Source organism: Rissa tridactyla, chromosome 15 (genome assembly GCF_028500815.1).
Source record: "Rissa tridactyla isolate bRisTri1 chromosome 15, bRisTri1.patW.cur.20221130, whole genome shotgun sequence".
Classification (NCBI taxonomy): domain Eukaryota; kingdom Metazoa; phylum Chordata; class Aves; order Charadriiformes; family Laridae; genus Rissa; species Rissa tridactyla.
The window spans coordinates 7,886,855-7,907,840 of NC_071480.1; the positions used below are offsets into that span (position 1 = coordinate 7,886,855).

Below are 20,986 nucleotides of genomic sequence, written 5' to 3' on the forward strand. Positions count from 1 at the left end.
AAAAAAAGGACAGAACTGAAAAGAGAACAAACCACCCCTCCTAAATTTAACTTTTCCACCCACACTCAAGTAGTTTTCCCTTCCCTTTACACTGTGCAGTGGCTCAGGATAGATTTGCCTTGCACGCATATGCCTCGAAGTTTGAGGAAAAAAAACTGTACCTTGTTAAACTGGAAAAGGTCGCGTTTAAGCCTCTCTCTCACTGGATCATGTCCGGGTCTTAAGAACCTTCTCATCTTCCTCGCTGTAGTATCTTGGCACTAAAAATCCTAACAAAAAAAACCAAACACACAAAAAACAAAAACACAAAAGCAAAGCCATATAAACAAAAGCAGCCTGAGAAGAGAAGCAAGCAGAAGTAGGTTATTTATTTTGGTTTAGCAGGTAACACAAATCAGCCAGAGCAGAATGAGACATCATCGCTATCAAGTAACTAAAACCTGATACCACCACAGAGCGGCATCTCTGGTGCAGGACTCATACAATACCATTTGACAGTGCTAGAGCAAACCAGTACAGATAAGCCAAGAGCATTTTAGAAGAGTTTTTACACTTGGCCGTTCTGCGATCACTTCAGTTGACCTTCTCCAAAGAGGAGGCAAGCAAAACTGCAGCATTTGCATAAACATTTAGACAAACCCAATCTAAAGGCTAACTCACAGGCGTTATTGACTAGTATCAGTTTTCACCCCAGGTAACCCTCCAGCTATTGAGCTAAAATGAGAAAGAATCACATTTTCAGCTCACTCCATGGGTACGGCAGAAAGGGCGCTGTGCTGCCTGCAGGGTAGCTGCATTAATTATTAACTTGCTTTTGTAAAATATCAAGCCTAACTCCTTGCTTAAGGTGGGGGTAGGGAAAGGAAATTTCGCACCTGCAGTTCAATGCGCAGCTAGAAGCGCAAGTTTTTCAGTATACTTCACTGCCTTGTCTCTCACAGCACCAGGGGGATCCAAGCAGGACAAATTAGACCTGACTTGCAACCTAGCGATCACACTGGGGATACCAGGCTACAGCCTCATATTCTGTACAGCTCAAGAGATTCTTTGTCCCATCTCCACCCCCACAGAGGTGCTAAGTGACAAGTAAAACTCTGCCAACTCAAGAGCAAAGGTTTGAATTGCATCCTGACAACTTGCCTTGGGATAAAGGCTCCTGCCTGCCCGGGCCATCATTCACAAGCTCCAGTTTCCAGTGTACAGAAAGCTCAGTTGTTCATGAAGCAGCTGCTGGACACTCCAGTCAGTATTTTATTTTCATTTGTTGGACAGGAAATTATAGCAATTTACCAGCTACTCTACACAACACACACACAGTGGCAGCCAGAACTTCTAAGATGCAATGAAGAATCAGTATAGAAATTGCATAGTAACCCATCATCAGAAGAGGTACATACACACGTACCACAAGGTGGGGAGCAGGGGGAGAGGGGCTAGTGTTTTTCCCAGAGAGGGACCAGGAGCGCCAAAGGGACTGTCAAGTGAACAGAGGGCCTTGGGCCCTTGTTCAAACTATGGGCCTGGAGGGTGATTGAGGGAAGAGAGCTTTCACAGCCTGTCTGTATAGACAGGGGTAGCAGAGCTGGCAAACAAAGTGGCTATCCATGTGCCCCTGCCAATAACAATGGTCTTTGGTTAATGACTAAATCAGCCAGCCATTCCTGAGGAGCTTGAACTGTTTTTCAAACAGTTTCTAGCAAAGCCTTACCAGCTGTGGAGGACCAAAAAAGGGAAATGGCATTATAAACAGGATACTCCATTGCCATATTTTGAGAAGTCCCTTTAGAAACTGCCTGAGCTAGAACTTGTACCCCTTTGGTGCACTACTCCCCTTTTACCTTTCCTGCTCACACCCCAAAATCTCCAGCCACCTACGCAGTACTGTCCAGAGTTCACTAAGAGGACTGCAATGCAGTCCTGGTTCACAGGACCAGAAGATCACATCAGCACCAAGAGCCTGAGTCACTTAGTCCCCACCTAGAATCACTAGCATCTCCACTCACTACGGAGAAAAGCAGCTCTGAGCAGGCAGCTACGGGCAACTGTGTTCATGAACCATGCCATCAGCACATGCAGGGGTGAAGAATATGCACAGAAACATGTATAGCAGGGGACCCCAAAAAAAAGAGAGGAAGAATAGAAGTGGAATATATATACAAGAGGATATACTTGGAAAGTATATCCTTCTATAATGATTTAGGTACCTCAACTGAAATTTCAAAAATTGTATCAGATCATAAGTCTTCTTGCACCAGACATTTCTGAGAGAGACATATGTACACAAGGCTATATTTACTCTAAATTAGCAAAAGCTTTAGAGCAGTGAGAAGCTGCTGTGCTATGCAAGGAGAGCATATCACACCCATGTATAACACCCAGTTTGCCCTTAGCCAGACAAGGAAAGGAAAGTGCCAGAGACACACCCTTTCCAGCTGTCAATCAATATCCTGGACCTGTTAAACTAGGCAAACCCACAGAGAAACTCTGCTAATTACCCTCTCCACTTTAGAAGAGAGACCTCAGCTGTGACAGCAGAGAGAAACTCACGGTTACGAGCAAAACAAGGAGAAGAGTGGGCTCGATTTGAGAGTGTCACAACTTTATATTTAACACCCTGCTAGAACGTTTTATCTTGAAATATTAATTGCCTCTAGAAGCGTGCTGTTTTAACCTGCTTATGCAAGAGATCTAGAATTCACACTCCAGCCCACAACAACTTGCTCAACTGGCTAAGGAGCACAGTAGTTCAAAATCAAGTAGAAACTCACTTGAAGAAATGTCATCCTGGCAAGCTGTGTCCATTACGATCAGAAGGCATGCTACAAAAGTCATCTCTCATTGACTTGTATCAGTGTTTCAAGCCTGACGAAAGAATTCCTGAGTGTCACAGCATGGGAAGAGATGAGAGGAAAAGCAGTTTTGAGGAAAGGCAAAGGAGGAACAGAGAAGAGAATGGCATCCACTGTAGCACAGATTATCCAAGCGAATTATTCTTACAAGTGTACAAGGCTCTTGTCAATGAGAAGAATTTTCTTTTTAGTACAATAAGCAAGTGCCTTTTCAAATGTTAGAAAAACAAAAAGATTCCATAATCTGTATAATCTTATCTTCCAGATGCACGTTTACATATTAGCAGACCAGTCTCTCTCCCACACACCTTTGGTGTCTTACATAAAACTCCAGTCCCATGTGCTCTGCGCTTATCTGCCAGTCAGCATTTACAACCATATGGTAACAGTTGTGGCTACCAGTAGCCAGAGAGGAATTCTCCAGTAGCCTCTGAAGCCATGCCAGGTCTGCATGTATTTAATGTTCTTATTTTCCAGGGAAACAATTCTTTAGGTTTTCAAAGATGAGCCTCTTACCAGAAACTATGTGCAACATTCTCTGCATTGAGGTCAGCTGTTTATAGGCAACAATAGCCCAAAGCTGAGTCAATCCCAGTGGCTCATATTCAGTACACGGACACCTGACAGCAAAGCTCAGAGTGCTCCATACATCAAGCTCCTGCCACTTAATTAGCTGAATGCTTAGCTAAATATGATTAGATCCAGCCACAAAACAAAAGCTCTTCACTATTCATACGGAACGCCAATGAAAGCATGAATCGCAAGATGATCCTGTTTCCAATCACAGACTAAGAAGCAGCTAACATCAAAACCAGATTTCATTCTGGATTCATTGCTCAGCTCAGTTCATTTTAGATGTTGAGATTTATGGCAAGTACACGTCTGTCTCACGACAGATACATATTCAACAGAAGGTCAAATGCTTCTTCCTAGGAGAAGCATTTTGTTCCTTACTGCTGTGTGTTAGCAATCCTATCAGAACTCCACATTTTGCCTTTGCACATAGCAATGTATCTTGATGCCCATGTACAGATTGATGATTTTTTCCATTAACTCTGGATTTTCTCCACTAACTAGGCATGGGCTGCAGGGGAATTATCCTTTGTAGAAATGTGTTGCAATTTTTGCTTATGTCCTCCCAAGATAGTGGAATTTCCAGTCAAAAGTATAAGAGAGCCAATGTTGTTAAGTCCCAATCACACAAGTTAATCCACTCTTACAAGAGGAGGAAGCCCAGGTCAGAAGTTTTTACTACATAGCCAGTATTAAGTGTGGATATGGTCCCAAGTTAACCCCACAACAAAAACATACCCATAATGAGTTTATTTTGCTCATGTAGGAGAGTTGCAATGTACCATCTGTGTGCTTCCTAGGCAACCTTTACTCAACTTGAACAGGTTTTCAATTGGGATACGGTCCAACAGCTTTCTTTCCAAAATGCCATCAAGAATCTCAAGAACTTTTAAATCTCGCCTTGCTTTGGGTCTCCTTTTCATTCCTTCTGCATCACCCCTTCCTGCTTACAGGTCCTTAAAGGCAGAACTTCTACCTATGCATCTGATAATACTTTATCAACTCTGCTAAAATAAAAGAGGCCTTATCAACAAGCTTTGTTTGAACTACAAGCAGTCAGTGCTTCTATAACAAACAGTCACCGCCATGGCCTTGTCTGAACTAGGTTTCCTCCTGCGCCCAGAAGTTTGCTTTGTTCCTGTTACCAACAGAGTCAGCAGCAACACAACAGAGGCCAGATCAAATGCACAGGAAAAAGCTATTCCTTAGCACCAACGATCTCACAACAAAAATGATCAAAGCATCATTTAAATACTAGTCTTATCAAGTTTATCGATTACAGGAGTCATCAGACATGACTCACTGTGAAGTTAGCAGCTTAAGAACACTTCTAGCTTGAAATCAATGAAACAACCCCTAGTTGGGTTGTTTCTGAGCCTGGGCAGTCACTATAAAGTTCATCTCTACAATCATGCTCAGCTGTAACACATTATCAAAGACAGATACTCAAGAAGAAAGCACAAGCCACACAGAGCAGCTACAGCAAGGGAAGGAACAGCTGTAGTAAAAGGAAAGCTTGGAAGTGGAAGATACCACCCCCTTTTCCCAGGATAAGGCTTCACCAGGAAGATGCTCTAACAACATTAATCTCATAGTTTAATGAGACCATGCAGAGATCTCCCTTACACAACACAACTGTCAATCAACTGCTAGCCCCCCAGCACTCAGTTTTATAAACTGGAGGGCATTCAGATGCTCCCTGGATACAGTAGTCAGGCACTAGCAGAGAGGTAAACTAAAAGATCCTCCTGTAAAAAGCATTTATTTTTGTGAACCTGAAGAGACAGACAGTTAAATGAACAACTGAACAGACTGTGTCAACACTACATGCAGGTGGCCACCCTCCCAAAACACAGAAAATATTAAATAAAAGATCAGAGATAGATCCCCCAAGAACTCTTGAAAAATAATTGAGAATCAATCATATAAATCAGGCAAGTTCATGTACTTTCACAGCTTTGCACTTGGAGTTACCAGAGACCGCCCACTTGCAATGAATTTACTAATTGTGCAAACCTTTTGTGTCATTATGACTCCTATTGTGTTCTCCTTGTCATGGGAGCATGACAACACAAAGTTTCAAAACGCTACAGCAGAACAAAGTCTTTGCACTGAACAACATTATTGCACATGATGCAAAACTCTTTGTACACTTCTACGAAGAAGCATGATTCAAATGGAAGGGTGGCTTGTCACTTTGGAACAGCATTTTACACCAAACATAGTGGGTCAATGGAGTAAACCACAAAAGCATTTGCTTCTTAAAGCAAGACAGAGAGATCTAGCTAGAAGAAACTTTTAGGCAAGAATTGGAGTTTCCATAGAATTCATGCACAGAAATCAAACCTTTAGCTGCTACCAGTCCCAAGCTACTAGCAGTATCACATAATTTTATTGCCATGTGTGAACTGCGTTACATTATATATGTTGAAAACTTCTTACTCTTTGACGTCTCTCAAGCCTCCATGTCAGCCAAGAAAAAACCCACACCTTTTCCATAAGCAATTCCCAGTAATAATCACATTACTGTATCAAAAAGCCACTAGAAGATATAGGACTCTCAACTGGTTTAAGTCCTTCAATAATTTTCTTCAGTCAGTAGTTACAGCAGATGCAATTTGTTCAAAACCAAATAAAAGATGTTCCTCAGCACCATTCTATGAAGGCATTTGAAAACACTTCTCCCTTTTCAGTACCATAAACTAAACGGAGCCCCTCGCTCAAGCAGCACCGAGCAGGATTAGGGATTGCTCACTACTTGCACAGATCATCCTTGTCCCCTCCGTGGGCAACGCTGTCTTTACAGGGAACGTGCCAAGATGCACGGAGAAGCCTTGGGATGTACCACCGCTTTGCATTCCGCTTGCCAGAAGCACCAGCTTCCCGAATCAAAGCCAAAATCACCAGGCAGCTGCTTTGGGCATTCAGCTTCACGTGGGACTTGGTAAAGCAAGATATTCCAGTTGACTGAAGTGCTCTCAGATGACTACAAAGAGCAGCATTCCCCACCAAGGAACACATTACAACGGACAACTTTTACTTTTATTATCTCACTGAGGCTGTCCTCCTAGCTTGTCGCTATCCGTAAGCCTTGTGCCACTACACTGCAGAAACACAGACCCAGAAGTCTACTTCAACCGCTCTACACCATTAACAACGCTAAATATAAAGACACAAACCTTTCTCCAAAGCCAAGGTTAAGCCGCACCTCCAAGACAGGTGTCAGTAACCAGCTTGTTCCCATGCCACAACTGCAGGGCAACCTGAGACAAAGGCTAATCAACTTGTTTCACCTTCATGTTCCACCTGCTCCCTGTTTGTTAGAAGTAACATGCTCCCTCACCCATCAAGCTCTTAAAACTTTGGGGAGGAAAAAAACCCAAACAGTAACACACTACATTTAATATGGGCAGGGATCTGAAGGAAAAATAAAGGAGAAAAGAAAATGCTAACAGAGTCCCAAAGGAGACATTGCAATTCCTATTAATCACATCTGCTTCGAGCCAGTTGCAGCAGATGGAGACCCACAAGGCCAGGCTGCAGGCAGGGACATCTCCCACGGCAGGAGGCGGCAGCAGCAGTGCGAAGGGACACTCCCGGGCGGCCACCGCTCTTGCAGGAGCTCCCATTACTGGTACCGGGCCGTGCCCGGCGCCTCGGGAGCCGAGGGCGAAAGCAGGAAGTTATGGAGCAGGGGCCACCGCCGCGACCTCCACCAGGAAATCTTGGAAGTTTTCCGGGCGGGCCAAGGCCGGTGTCCCAGGAAGCGCTGGGGCACGGGGGACTTCAGGTGTGGGCAGCCACAGCGCGGCCGGGCCGGGGCCGGCAGCCGGGCTCGCTGGAGCGGGACAGCGCGGAGGGCCCGGGCACCCGGCGAAGTGGACAGCCCCCCACCCCCGCCACCATGGGCCGGCGAGCACCTGCCAGCCCCGCCGGAGGGGTTCCGGAAACAAGCCTGCAGGGCGCCACAAAACCCCGAAGGGGCGGGCAGGGGCGGGTGCCGCCCCCGACCGGCAGCAGCGAGCCCTGCCCGGGGCCGCGCTGGCCGGACCCCCCGTGAGGACCGCCGCCCTCCCCGGAGCCTACCCCGCTGGGCCACCCCCTGTCCTGCACCCCTTCCCCCACAGAGCCCCAGCAAGCCGCGCTCACCTGCGGGGCCTGGAGCCGGGCCGCCCCGGCCTCGCTCCGCTCCGCTCCCGCTCCCCCCTCGCCTGCGCGGCGGCGGCGGCGGCGTCCTCTCTCCCCGGGCACCTCCGGGTGGGGTGCGGCGGGGCGGAGCCTCAGATAGGACCGCCCCTTCGGGGGCGGGCCCCGCCTATGCAAACGGCCGTTCTGGGGTGGGGCCTCGTATGCAAATTAAGGCTAGCCGTGGCCTCTCCTCCTTTTCATCCGGCGTAGTTATGAATAATTCAGCAGACCGCTCGCTCGGAGCCAATCAGAAAGCGGTCGCCGCCATGTGGGCGGGCGCGCTGCCTGGCTGCGGGAGGGTACGCCGCGGCCCCGGGCACCGAGCACCGGCCGGAGCCGGGAGTGGCGGGGCGGGAGAGCCGGCTCCCGTGCCGTGTCAGGGCCCCTCCTCCCGCTCTGCCAGGGATAGGGACTTGGCCCCTTCCTGCGAAAGAGATGGAAAGGCTTAACAGAAAGTTGAAGCCTTCATTGAAAAGAGCCACGCAACTGCCGCTGCAGACAGCTCGGTCCTGCTGCAGGGAACAACAGCTGGGCAAGGAATCAGTAGTTATGTGGAGTGCAATGACAGTCAACCTCTCTGCACCCATGCAAAAGCTTGACATTACCTCTGACAAGAGGCCAGTAACAGTCAACATTTCAGTCAAGCTTACAAAAGTGATGTTTTTCAATTAAAATATTAATTTCTATCCTCCTCTTGCAACATCCAGCCAATCTGCATCACAGGCCAAAATGAAGCAGTGGTATCAGTCTGCATCATAATCCCATCCTGGTAAAGGCACCGTCAGATGTTGTGGTGCTGAGCAAGGCAGCCACAGTTTCTCAATCCTCCCTGCAGTTGTTATTAAATTGTAATTGTTTTGTGCTGAATCAGGGAGTCTCCGCTCCAGCGAAACTCACTGGGTGGCTCTTGTAGAGTTCATTGATACAATTCCACCTTGGCATAAGCAGATGAGACTGATTGAAATCAACAGGAGTGAGTTTGACCTAATTCCAGGACAAACGTGAGCCTTGTGGGTCAGACTGGAGCTCTTCTGGCTGCGCCTGTTCTTAGAAACTCTCTTCCCACTGCATTTAATCTGCAAAACAGTCTGGGAGAATGCTGAGGGCACTGACTGGAACTACCAACAACCCGAGCATTTGAAGAGGACTATTAGAGCAAAAGCACTGCTCAGAGGAGGAAGAGGAAGGCGAAGGCGTGTGGGAGGAGCTCTCAGACCCTCACCTCAGCAGAGCCCTGCTGACTTCCAGCATCTGATAAGAGGGGTGTGTGCATGAAACAGGACCAGGCACAGTACTTGCAGCAGATCCCTTGCCACCTTGGGCTATGATACCTCTGACCACGCAGGAGGAAGATGGCAAACTGTCGGCATCGTGTGCCGACAGGAACTGCACGTGGACCTAGGGACTCCTCCGGGCTCTGAGTCACACTGTCCTCCCAGGGAACAGGGCAGCAGCTGTATCCAAACACAGATGGGCATCGGAGCGTGATTACGCAGCCACAGGGTTGTATGACCATGAGCAAGCATTCACCAGCTGGTGCTAACTGGGGTCCCAGTAGCCTCCCCAAGAGTGTCTCCCTCTGCATAACTTATTAACATTTCTGCAGGAATTAAGAACCACAGAGGACCTCACGCTCTTGGAAAAGGCTTTTTTATTGCTTAGCCTTCTCCCCATCTCCAAAAGGAACTGAAAAAAAAAAAATCAAATAAAATGCACCTAAACCAGTTGCTCTTACAGTTCTGAAGTACCTCAATACCAAACACAGCCATGCTCAGCACGCTTCTATCCACTGAGCAGACTTTCTGGCACCTGTCACTGGCACCTTTGCATAAAGGCTAAAGCCAATTTGGCACCTGGATATCCTGGTGGAAAGCTTCCACAGTAGGGCCTGGAAAGCAATGATGTCCACGGTTTGGAGCACAACAGCCATAGGACTGGAAGGCTCATGAGGAGTTTATAGCTTCTTTCTTTACTCGGGGATCTCTCACTTGCAAAAGACAAGACAAGGATCCATAGCCAGGAAAGAGGATGTCAGGCTGAAACAGAGGGGTCTGCCGTATAGCCCTGGTGAGAACATCAGTTACAATGTGCTGATATCAATGGCCAAACTTTAATATGGCACAATGCTGCATCGCCAAAACACATCTCAGTACAGCCACTACAGCATGATGCTGGAGTGCCATCTACAATGCTCTGGGGCTTTCTGTGACCTCCACCTGATGAAATTGTGCTCAAGGCACAGTTTCCTGCTCTCAAGTGCTGGGAAACTTTACCCCAGGTGGCTGAGTTTTATGGCTGTGCCTTTTTCAGATCAGAATCTGATCTGACTGCTGTTGGCATAGCTGAATGACAGAGGCTCAGGATACCACCACTGATCTGATCAGCTTATTCTGTCCCTGACCGACCTCAATGACCCTCCAACCATTCGACTGGTGTAGCACAGTGGTTCTTAACATGTGACAAGAGGATCGTCAGCAAACTGTTTTCTAATGGTCCACATGTCAGCCAAAGATGACACAGAAAAGGCAGACTAGCAGTCCACAAGATCAGAAAGCTGGAGAACCAGTGGCTTTAAGAACAAAGCAGCACGAATTCCAGTCCAGGAATGCCCAGCTAAGCCATGCATACTTGTTTGCTGCTACTTTTGCTATTATGCATGAGCCATCTGGTTGAGTGAAGTCTGTAACAGCAAATAAAGTGGTCAACTACCCAAGGTTCCAGTTATCACAGGCTCTATTTCTGTAATATTTCATTAATCAAGAAAACAAATCCTGAGTAAAGCTCTTCCCTTCATCCCATACCATTTCTGCAAGTGACAGCAAGTTCAGTGATTAACGTCAACTGGCAGCTTGAATTCCTTTAGCGAATAAAAGGCAATTTCTCCATGATCCACCAGTGCGAAGACCACTGGGACATCCCCACTCTGATACGTAACCTGCTTCAAAGCCCGAAGGGATGGAATCTGCTCATCAAAGCTGTAGAGAGAAAAATATCCTGTTGTTCTCAAAGCAAGAATACAGACACAAAGCTGTCCTGGCCAGTGATCACAACAGCTCACTTTGGATTTAGGAGTTGATAGTGACCCTTCCCACCCCTTTCAGTCAAAGCACAGGCTGCCAGCCCCGAGAGAGTACACTGCATGCCGGGAACTGGGAACTGCCAAATCCTTTGCCAAAAACAAGGGCAACTGCACACTGCTCCACGCTGGGCCTATTAGATGCGGCTCACAGGGCTATTGGCAAATTGCCAATCCAGTGCAATCTTCATACCTTTGTGCTAGGAAGATCTTTAGGTTGCCAGGATCAACATCTGACCTGCTTTTCCCTCCTTTTAATTCTGAAGAGTCTGTTTGCACGTAAATTAAAATATTTATAAAGCAAGGCAAGGATCACCCTACTTGCTCATGACAGACTTTTGTAAAACTGCATCACTGCCTTCCTTGCTCTGGCTACTACAGCTGCAGAGTGGAGGAGGGACAGTTTTAGTATATAACACACTTAGAAAAGGCAGAGGCTGAACTTTGTATCTGACTATGGAGTTTAAGTATCAGATTCTGGATCCAGCAAGAAAGGGAACACCTATCCTCTGTTCGTACTGATCTTAAAGTTACATTTGACAAAGATCAAAATACTAAGCCCATGGCCCTGAGCCTGTAGCAAGCTCTGGGGACGTACACCTTTCCATAAATCCAGAGGGATCCGCACTGGCTAAGGATTCAGGTACCATTTGGCTCCCTGCAAAACTGAGCTCTACCCGAGTTTCACAAGCATTGCATAAATACAGCCGTGGCTTCTTATTCCTCACTCCAGTAACACTCAGCCATGAGCAGCAACCAGATGACCAAATAGTGTGGGCTGAGTGCAAGAGCCCACAGCCTCCAACAAAGGAGGAACTGAAAGGAAAAAAAAAAAATTCTGGGCAGGATCACCCTCAAGGGAGGCACTCTGGTGATCTGTAAAGCTCACAAGATGCCGGGTCATTTACAGATCATTAGGTCTTCATTTCCGCAACAATAACTGCTATGTTTCAGAACACAGCATTAAGACCCATGGATACCTCCGAACACACATCCTGACATATGGCTTCCCAGGGTTTGTCTTCTTAAACTTGGCCACAGCATCTGCTTGATACACATTGAAGTCTATCTTCATGTTCTCTGGGTCCTCCTGCAGCCTACAGAAGAGAGAACACATCCACCAACGTACGGGAATGAAACCTTGTAGGGTATAGATATAGCAGAGGAAAGAGGGAGCAAAAGCTCTTGAAGCCTGGCTAGTTTGAGCCCTTTGAAAAGGCTTCACTCCTCAAAGGACTGACCCTGCAACTGTTCGAATTACTTTACAGATCTTTCCTGTAGTTAGACCAGAGCAAGCTCCTGCCCCACATCTGCCACACTCCCTTCTCTAGGGACCTCTTGCAAGAAGCACCACTAACAGATACAGAAGCAAGAGACTGCTCTGCCCTACAGGGACTCCACACAAACACCACACAAATTCTTTGAGGCAGGAGCAGAACCAGAAGTTCCAGAGCCAATCACTGCAGCCGGGATGGGAGCACACTCCAGGGATGAGGCATAGGTGAAACCCAACCAGACCTCTGGGGGAGATTACCTGGCTGGAGCGCAGAGAGGTGAGAGCAGGAAAAGAGAGCAACCCCAATGTTTTAATTGGCCTGGAATGCCCTAGCTCTGTTGCTGCACGACCTGGTACTTCAGCCCCTCACTACAGATGCAATGGGGTCATGGAGCAGAGTGCTGGGTTCTCTCAGCACCCTGGATGCCTGGCAGCTCCCAAACTGCTACTGCGAGCATGTCACAGACCTCACAAGCAGGGACAGTCACAAGACACCCTCACTCCCTAACAGCAATGAGCTGGCTGGCTGGATACTAACCGGGAGGCTCCATCCAGGATGTGGGAGGGCTGCAGCACGCTGATCTGCTGGAGGAGCGCAGCTGGAGGGAGAAGAAACAGGAAAGGATCAGACCAGCTATTTCTCTCCCAGGGCACTCCAAGCACTCCAACACCACCCACGAGCCTTCCTCCTCCAACAATGGCTGGCAGCACCACAGTCACTACTGGCTACTTCAAAGACCTCAACTTCCTCATCTCCTCCCAGCGCACAGCCCAGAACACCCTGCAACTGCTTTGCATCTTGCTGGCCCTGATTTCCCATGCCTAACAGCCTAGCAGGACGGACTGGAATACAGTAGGACATGGGGAATGGATTAGAAGACCTCCCAAGGCCCTGTTTATCCTGGCACTTGAGTGGGCTATAGAAAGAAATGGAAAGGCAGAGGACAAGCTTTCTTCTCTCTCCCCACGTCTGTGGGTGGGTTCCTCTGTGCCTGCTTTGCCTAGGCCTTCTAGTAAGATTCTCCTTCTCAAGGTACTGTCTCCTTAACTGATGTTCAATTTCTCCATGTCATCCCTTTTGCTGTTGCATACCAGGCAATGTTTCACAGAACTGGGGAGGGGGGAGAAGGGGGTCTCAGTCATATTCCCAGAGCCACTACCTTGTGAGGTAGCTTCATCTGGCCGCAAAAGCGGTGTGACAGCTTGGTCCCAGAGATGCGGTGGTCGTCTCCAAACCCTCTGCCGGCTCCTCTGCGCCAGAAGGGCTTTGTACTCCTGCCAGTTAGAGCAGCGCCTCACCTCCCGGTCAGCATTGACACTGGTCTTGTACCTGCTCTCCCTCTCTCGCTGCTCCCTTTCTTTCCGTGACAGCTTCTCCTGTTTCTGATTGATGCGTGCGCACCAGTACGCTGCATTAACCTCCCTCCCCGGCACATTCTCTGGCAGGAGCCCATTGTCAGGTGTGGGCAGATGTGTGCACAGCTGGTCTGGGGCCACGTTTGGCAAGATGATGGTGCTAAAATCCCAGCGGGGTGCATGGGTGCCAGTGCTGCCCTCCTCGTGGTCTCCAGCCCAGCTCCAGGAGGGGCTCAGGGAGTCCTTTTGCCCTGTATCAAGGGGAACCGGGTTTGACTCTCCCTTTCCACTGCCAGCATCTGATTCCTTTGGTTGCTCTGACAAGTGCTTTTCATCCATGGGAAGGCAGCTGGAGTCTTGACAGTCATCTCCAGCTTTTTTGGAGGTCTCTTCCGCTTCTGGAAGGTCGTCAGATACCTTGTGTTTCTTCTCATGTGACCTAAAGACAGAAGAAACAGCATAAAAGACAGGGAGAGCGCGTGGTGGAATTTTATTCCCTTTGAAGCATGCCTTCTCCCTCCTAACAAGAATAATGCAGTCTGACACACCTGAAGGAAGGACGGCAAAGGTGGCAGGAAGCCCCAGACAGGTCTGCAAACCCTTGACAACAACCTGTTGGCTGGAAGGAGGGCATTTGCTTGTGTGACAAAATGAGAATGGAGAAAAGCAGGCCAAAACCAAGCAGTGAATGCCAAAGGCAGAATAAACTTCTCAGCAGTCCTGCATGAGGTTTGACTTCAATGCCCAGGAGAATCCCAGCCTTGATTTGTATAGACCCGCATTCCCTAGTGCTGGCAGAAACCTTCCTGCCAGCACCTCTTACTGGTATGAGATTCAGTCCCTGGTCCCAGAGAAGATGGGGCAATTCTTAAATTATCAGTTTTATCTCCCAGTTCCTAAAATTTCATAACTCCTCATGCACTGATTTACTTGTTAACCAGAAAGGACTTGCAGACCAGTCTTGTCCTCCCTGTTTCTTAAAGGATGACGCCACCTACTGGAAGCTATCATAATTATTAACAAAATTACTAATTATGTCAGCTTCTGTTTGCATCTTGGCAATGTCTAGAAGCCACGTGCAAGGACCAGGACCCAACTATGCTCTCTGCTGTACAGTCCTAGCACAGGATGGATAAATATAAGATATGCGCTGTGCTGTCTGCGCCCCCTCTAAAAAAGAGCAAAAGGAGACATCTGCCACGGGTTTCTTCCGCGCTGACCTCTCTACCCTTCTTATTTTGGCATCTCACCGCTGCAGTTGGGAGGCTCAGGGGCAGTTTGCCTCTATTATCCTTGCATTAAGTACAGATGTGACAATAGGGCATACTGCAAAGAGTTCAGGAAAAGCACTGCACCGCTTAGGGGCAGCCCAGAGCAGCTGTGCCAGAGAGGTCACCCACAGCACAAAGGGCTGAGGATGTTGTTCCCAAGCTGCAGAGCCTGGGAGAAGATGGAAGAATGTGTTGGGCCACATCCTTACCGGGGGCTGGAACTCCTCCTTCTTTTGCGATGGTGTTTCCCAGAGCTCTGGCAGTGACTTTCCAGGTTTAGTTGCCTCTCGTAGGGAGACAGGACAGTGCTGTAAGGAGACACCAACACCAGAGGCTGACAGCAGGGCGAGGCAGTGAAACTACCATTCTGCTCAGCCCCCAGAACACAGCAACAAAAGCTTTTCTTCCAGGCACAGAAAATCCACAAGCAGGACCAGGATGGTCCTCAGTTCATGCCCCATTTCATGTTCCCAATCACCTCCTCAAGAGGGAGGAGCAAGGAAGGGTAGAGTGCCACTTTTAGCCTTTAATCCTCCCAAGAAACGGAATGCAGGGTCAAAGTCCTCTTCTCTGCCGTTCCATTGGGGCCATGCATTAGGCACAGAGCTGCTCAGGGTCTTCAGAAAGGAGAAAGCAGCGTGGAAAGAAAAAGCTGGTTACCTGGGGTCGAATCTCAGTACAATATAACCCAGTTGCTTCAAGTGGCTGAACACCTTAGGGCAAAGGAAAGCAAGAGGGTTAAATGACTACCCTAAAATCAAACAATTTACTTCAGTTCTGCTACAACTGGGTAAACACAGTCTGGCACTGGCAGAGGAGAAAACACCAGGGTAAAGATCCAAAGCAAAGCTGGGGAAATAGGAACTGATCATCTGGAAGAAGGCGAGTGGGAAAAACTGAGAACGACTCCCCTTCCCTCCCTAACTGTCCTACTCTGCTCTCAGCCACTGGAAGAGGTTATGTGGCAGAGGCTTGAGTCTCTGCTTCCTCCTCCCTGCAATAGCACACCCAACACACCTGGTAATGTGGCAGGCTCATCGCCTCCTGGCACAGCAGGATCTCGTAGGCTTCCTGGATTGACAAGGGCAGATCTCTGTAGAAGAGCTGAACAGAGCCCTGCAGGGCAAAAGCTTGGTGTTGAGAGAATCACGGGGAACAAATCTATGCAAACTCACACCAGTGTCTTCCCACGGGTCTCAGCACCCTCCTTCACATGATATCCACGCTCCCCATGTGCCACCTGGATTACTTACAGTCCTTCTGCCATGCCCAGTTCCCCCATGTCCTGGTTTTCACAGCCAGGTAAGAAGTTCCCTCTCTACAGCAAAGAAATCCAACTGAGCGCTAACTGGCATTTCTGCAAGCAGAGGAGCACTGAAAGCAACCTGGTCTCACGCCCCTGTGTGCCACATTTAAATTTCTTTCTGCCATATATACTGGGAAGAGATGCCAAGTAGCAATCCCAAAGATCTCTGCTTAAGTGTAAAGCATGTACAGCACTGGCTGCTACATAACTGCCTCCCATGCCAACACCCTTCACAAGGAAAGATCTGATTTAGTGCCTAAATGCAGCCCTACCGAGCTGGACAGAGTTTCACTAATTGCTATCAGCTTCTTAGAGAAGCACAGAAAAACTGCGTTAATGAACTTATGAACCCTGTTACTGCAAAATATCTAAGATATGCTGAATAAGGGAGGAAGTCAACCCATGACAGAGAAGACACTGACCAGTCTCAGATGTCCTCATTAACTGTACACCAGCTCTGAGGAAAAGGATTTCTCAGTATCAAATCTTTTATTCCAATTAACTACTGCAAGGAACAGAAGAGAATGGTTTGATCTCATTTCCAGAAATTCCCAGAACAGGTGGTTTTCCTAGACTGTGGAAGTTCAAGTCCCCATACCTATTGATTTCGGTAAAGAAGTAATTGATATATAAATGCATTTCATCACCCCCAAGCAAGAAAGTGGACAGAGATCTCAATGGAAAACTTTGTAACATGCTCTTCATGCTTCTCTCATTCTGATAAGAGAGCTGACTTATTAGCTGTACTAACAGAAATTCATATCAGCTAAAACTCTCCTAGTCTCTACTGTCATGTTTGACGTAGGAGTGGGTTAAACATGATACCAGTTGCATAAAACTGGCCACCGATCCAACTAACACACGCTGTCAGTGACACAGAGGCTGCTTTGGAGTACAACATATGAACCCATGGCCTGGAGACAAACAGCTCCATCAGCAAACAAGCTAAAAGAGACAATTCCTTGTGAACCAGGTGTTTAGCAGTTCCTCACACTGCAGCAGTGACCAACACAAGTCAAGCGATTTCAGACTTCAGTCTAAAGCTGCTACAGTTCCTCCAATCACTCAGGAAGGACCCAATGCTCCCACCCACACATGGGTATCCTACTTACACACTCCAGCAGGTACAGAGCTTCCTCGGGCAGCAGGCACTGTTTGCCACGCTCTGTGAACCCCATGGTGTGCCAGAACTTCCCCTGGAACAGAAGCACAAATCCATGATGGGCTATGGCTGCTCCCTGCTGACAACCAGGCTCCCTCCCATTTCCAGAAGCAAATTAAGGAATCTGCAATGGCCAGCAGGAGATGATGGCACTGAGTACACTCTGCAGCAGACTCACCGCAGGGGACCGCAGCTCTACGATGCCCTGTCCTGGCTTCCACTCAGCTTTCACCAGACTCCCCCTGAGAAGGTTAAAGATTAGTTGGTTATTACTAGCATGTCCTACTATGAACTCCTATTGTAGCAAGACAGCAAACCCAGGAAGGTACCAAAAGGCAAGCAAACTTCCAGGTGGCATTTTTACAGGGTAAGGCCTCAGAAAGACATCAATCCTCTGGATCTAGCAGTACCAGCTGAAGATTTTATCACCAACAACGAGTTAAGAGTGTCTTCAGCAGCAGCACTGCAGACATCTGTCCATAGGTTACAGCAGCCTGCTGGAGATGTGTGGCCATGATATTGGATGCTGCCAAGATTCTCAAATCGCTGTATCCCAGCCCCACATGGTGGAGGGCAACTTTGCAAGAATGCAAACATGCATTTTTAACAGCTGGCTCAAGGATGCAGAAGCTAAGACTTGTAGGGTCCACCATGGACTTGCTCTACACCTTTAGCTAGCACCTCAGTTTCCCCATCTGAAAGGAAACCTAAACCTACCCAGTTGCCCTCCCATCCTGAGAGTCTCCATTGCTGCCCCAGACATGCATTTATGGGTGTACTTGAACAAGCCCAACTATGACAACAGTGGAAGATAACGGTCCACCCTGTCTGATATGTCTGTCTGCTGGAGGTCACCATTCTCTCTCTAAAGTCCCCAGCAGTGAGATTTTATGTGAATAGCTTCTGCTGCTACTGATCACTGCAAAGTGTCACCACAAAACAGCAGGCTAAACAGGGAAAGTGTGTGCTGAGAGATAGAGGGTGAAAATCTCCCGAGAAATGATAAGCTCCAGAGACTGATAGCGCTGCTGAAACCAACAAAACTGATAAACCAGGGACACCGAGAGTCTGCTGAATTTGCCCAAGGCCACACATGAGCATCAACACGGGGCTGTGTAACTCACGCTGTGATCTGCAAAGGCTACGAGACTATGCACACATGGGAGAAAACAAGGGCCCTTTGAGGGACTTTCTGAACACCCACATGGAAGCCACCGGAATGCCGGTATGAGCCTCTGCTCCCGGTGGAACAGCCGGGGTGAGCTGCACCACTGCTGCTCCCACCAGGGAGCTGTGCGCAGGTGAACTGAGGGCACGGGTGAGGGGACTTACTGTGCTGACACCTACCTGCTCCATTCTACTCATAACAGCACCTGAACGGGCAGCAGCTGCTCACTGACCCCTCGGCACCGTCCCTCCCAGGGAGAAAGGAATTTACACCCCTGGACTCGGTGGCTTAGCACAGCCCTGCAATCCCCGGGCCGCCCCCAGCCCCGGGCACTTACAGCCGCTCCACACGCTCCTCGGAGAGGAGCTGCCACTGCTCCTCCCGGCACCGGCGCAGCTTCTCTGCCTGCTCGGCCGAGCCGTCGGGGATGAAGTCCTTCTGGCCGTGGGGACCCTGAGGGGCCTTGCGGCCGCGGGCCGCCACCAGCTCCGCCGCGCTGCGGGGGCCAGAGGGTGAACAGGGTGAGAGGAGACCGCCCCGACACCCGCCGGCGCCAACTCCCCCGTGCCGCGGGCAGCTCCCGGGGCCGGGGCCCCGGCGCTGCCTCCCTTCCCGGGCGAGCCTTACCTCCGGCAGCGCGACCCGCCGGGCTCCATGGGCGCGTCGCGGGAAGCCGTTTCCTTCCGCCGCCGGGCCCGAGCGCCGGCAGAGCCAGGCGGGTGCTAGGGCGCCCCCTGGGGGCTCGGAGGGCTGCGAGCGGCGGGGCGGGGACCGGCCCGCGGCTGGCTCTGGGGTGTGCTCCGGGGGTGGGCACCGGGCCTTGCACCAGGGTCCTTGCTAGGGCTGTGTCCCCGGGCCATCGCGGTGAGCTGACCGTGGCCGCTGCCAGTCGCCCCCAGCCGCTCGCACCCCCTCTCCTCAACAGGACTGGGGAGAAAGTACAGTGAAACAGTTCGTGGCTTGAGAGAAAGGCAGGGAGATCACTCACAGCTACCATCATGGGTAAAACAGACTCAGCTTGCCAAAAATTCATTTCTTGCCAATTAATATTAGAATCATAGGATAGTTTGGGTTGGAAGGGACCTTTAAAGGTCATCTAGTCCAACCACCCTGCCATGAGCAGTGACATCTTCAACTAGATCAGGTTGCTCAGAGCCCCGTCAACCTGATCTTGAATGTGTCCAGGGATGGGGCATCTACCACCTCTCTGGGCAACCTGTTCCAGTGTTCCACCACCCTCATTGTAAAAAATTTCTTCCTTTTATCTAGTCTAAATCTTCCCTCTTTTAATCTAAAGCCTTTACCCCTTGTCCTATTGCAACTAGCCCTGCTAAAAGATTTGTCCCCATCTTTCCTGGGGCCCCTTTAGGGACTGGAAGGAGCTCTAAGGTCTCCCCATAGCCTTCTCTTCTCCAGGCTGAGCACCCCCAACTCCCTCAGCCTGTCCTCACAGCAGAGGGGCTCCAGCCCTCAGATCATCTTCATGGCCTTCTCTGGACCTGCTCCAACAGGTCCATTGCTTTCCTGTGCTGAGGGCTCTAGAGCTGCATGCAGCACTGCAGGTGGGCTCTCACCAGAGCAGAGTAGAGGGACAGAATCACCTCCCTTAACCCCCTAGCTATGCTTTGTATTAATCCCAAGTGCAGATATCTGCTCCAGTAGGGACTCCTCTGGGGGCAACACCTGCTCCAACACCTGGACTGCCTCTTCTTTACTCCCATCCTTCCTCTCTGGCTGTGTAGCCCACCAGACCATTTCTCACACTTCTCCCACTTTTGGCAGGGTTTTGCCCTTTCTTAAATACATTTCCCCAAAGGCACCACCAGCACCACTGATGGGCTCAGCTGTGCCCTGTGGTGGGGCTGTCGGAGCCATCTGGAACCAGCCAGAACCATCTGTAAGTGGCTGCATCTGCCATGGGGCAGCCCCATCGTCTCCACACAGAGCCCCCCGCAGCCCCCCACAGCTGGTGCTGTGCACGCTCAGGTGTGTGCTGGTGCCGGTGCCATCAGGATGTGCAGAGTGTGCAGGGGGCTGGAAAATGAGGAACCTCCCCGCATTGCGACCTTGATTCTCTGCTGATGCAGCTGGATTTGCTGCCTGGGGAGGCATGAATGGACCTTACAAGGAAGCACACCAAAAGTTCAAGTTTCACCTCAAGCCAGTCTCCTGTTGCTGCGGGATAGCTCACAGGAGTCACTGAGTCTCAAGTAGAAAAAATACAGTTTTCCCCCCACCAGAGTCCCTGGTTCCCACCTCTTTTTCCCAATAATAGTCCTTTGACAAGATGCCAGCATAGGCAAATGAATACAAAAACCATTCCCCTCCATTTTCCACTGAATGGTTTAATTTTCACTTCCTGCCTGATAATTTCCTCCTTTTAAATTGAGCCTTCATCCTGCAAGGGGGTCATGCGATTTTGGTCAGCGGTGCCTCTCTGAGGCACATGGTGGGACGAGCACTCGTGGACGGCATGAGGGGCAGCCGGCTATGCAGCAGCAAACTTTTTCTCCCTGATTTCCGAAAAATATGTATTTTGGAGGCTACCCAAACTGCCTGATATTAACATAATCTCAGGATGCCACATCCTGCGGCTTTCAACTTACGGCCTGTCACCCCTTTGTTTAACTCAGTCTCTCCTCAAAATAGATGTGTTTAAATTGCTCTGGGAAAGGCTCTGATCCAGAATTTGCTTTTGTCACCCACTGCGATTACAAGACCCAGAAATGTCAAGACTAATCTCTGTTCAGGTTTCTTTTCA

The 20,986-nt window shown here is 49.3% G+C and overlaps 2 protein-coding genes across 9 annotated transcripts in view; both read right to left on the bottom strand.

Annotated features, from left to right (window-relative positions):
* LLGL2 (LLGL scribble cell polarity complex component 2) overlaps positions 1 to 11,776 on the bottom strand; it is a 37,648-nt gene extending 25,872 nt beyond the window's left edge. For 4 of the 8 annotated variants that reach the window (XM_054221517.1, XM_054221516.1, XM_054221512.1 and 1 more), the window contains exons 1-2: positions 10,412 to 10,516; positions 162 to 269 (exon numbers count right to left, since the gene is read on the bottom strand). In XM_054221517.1, coding sequence (XP_054077492.1) covers positions 162 to 236 — 75 coding nt within the window. In that variant the 5' untranslated portion in view covers positions 237 to 269; positions 10,412 to 10,516. Of the gene's footprint in view, positions 1 to 161; positions 270 to 2,768; positions 6,565 to 7,571; positions 7,701 to 10,411; positions 10,517 to 11,666 lie in introns of those variants that run through there. The other 4 variants (XM_054221514.1, XM_054221513.1, XM_054221515.1 and 1 more) reach the window with 4 other exon arrangements.
* Positions 11,621 to 18,924, bottom strand: TSEN54 (tRNA splicing endonuclease subunit 54). Its single transcript, XM_054221520.1, has 10 exons — positions 18,853 to 18,924; positions 18,563 to 18,721; positions 17,236 to 17,299; positions 17,008 to 17,091; positions 15,607 to 15,705; positions 15,250 to 15,302; positions 14,799 to 14,897; positions 13,123 to 13,757; positions 12,501 to 12,561; positions 11,621 to 11,783 (listed from the first exon to the last, which is right to left on the bottom strand). Exons 1-10 carry the CDS (start codon positions 18,879 to 18,881, stop codon positions 11,630 to 11,632), a joined length of 1,437 nt encoding a protein of 478 aa, XP_054077495.1. The 5' UTR covers positions 18,882 to 18,924; the 3' UTR covers positions 11,621 to 11,629.
* Positions 18,925 to 20,986: the final 2,062 nt, after the last annotated feature.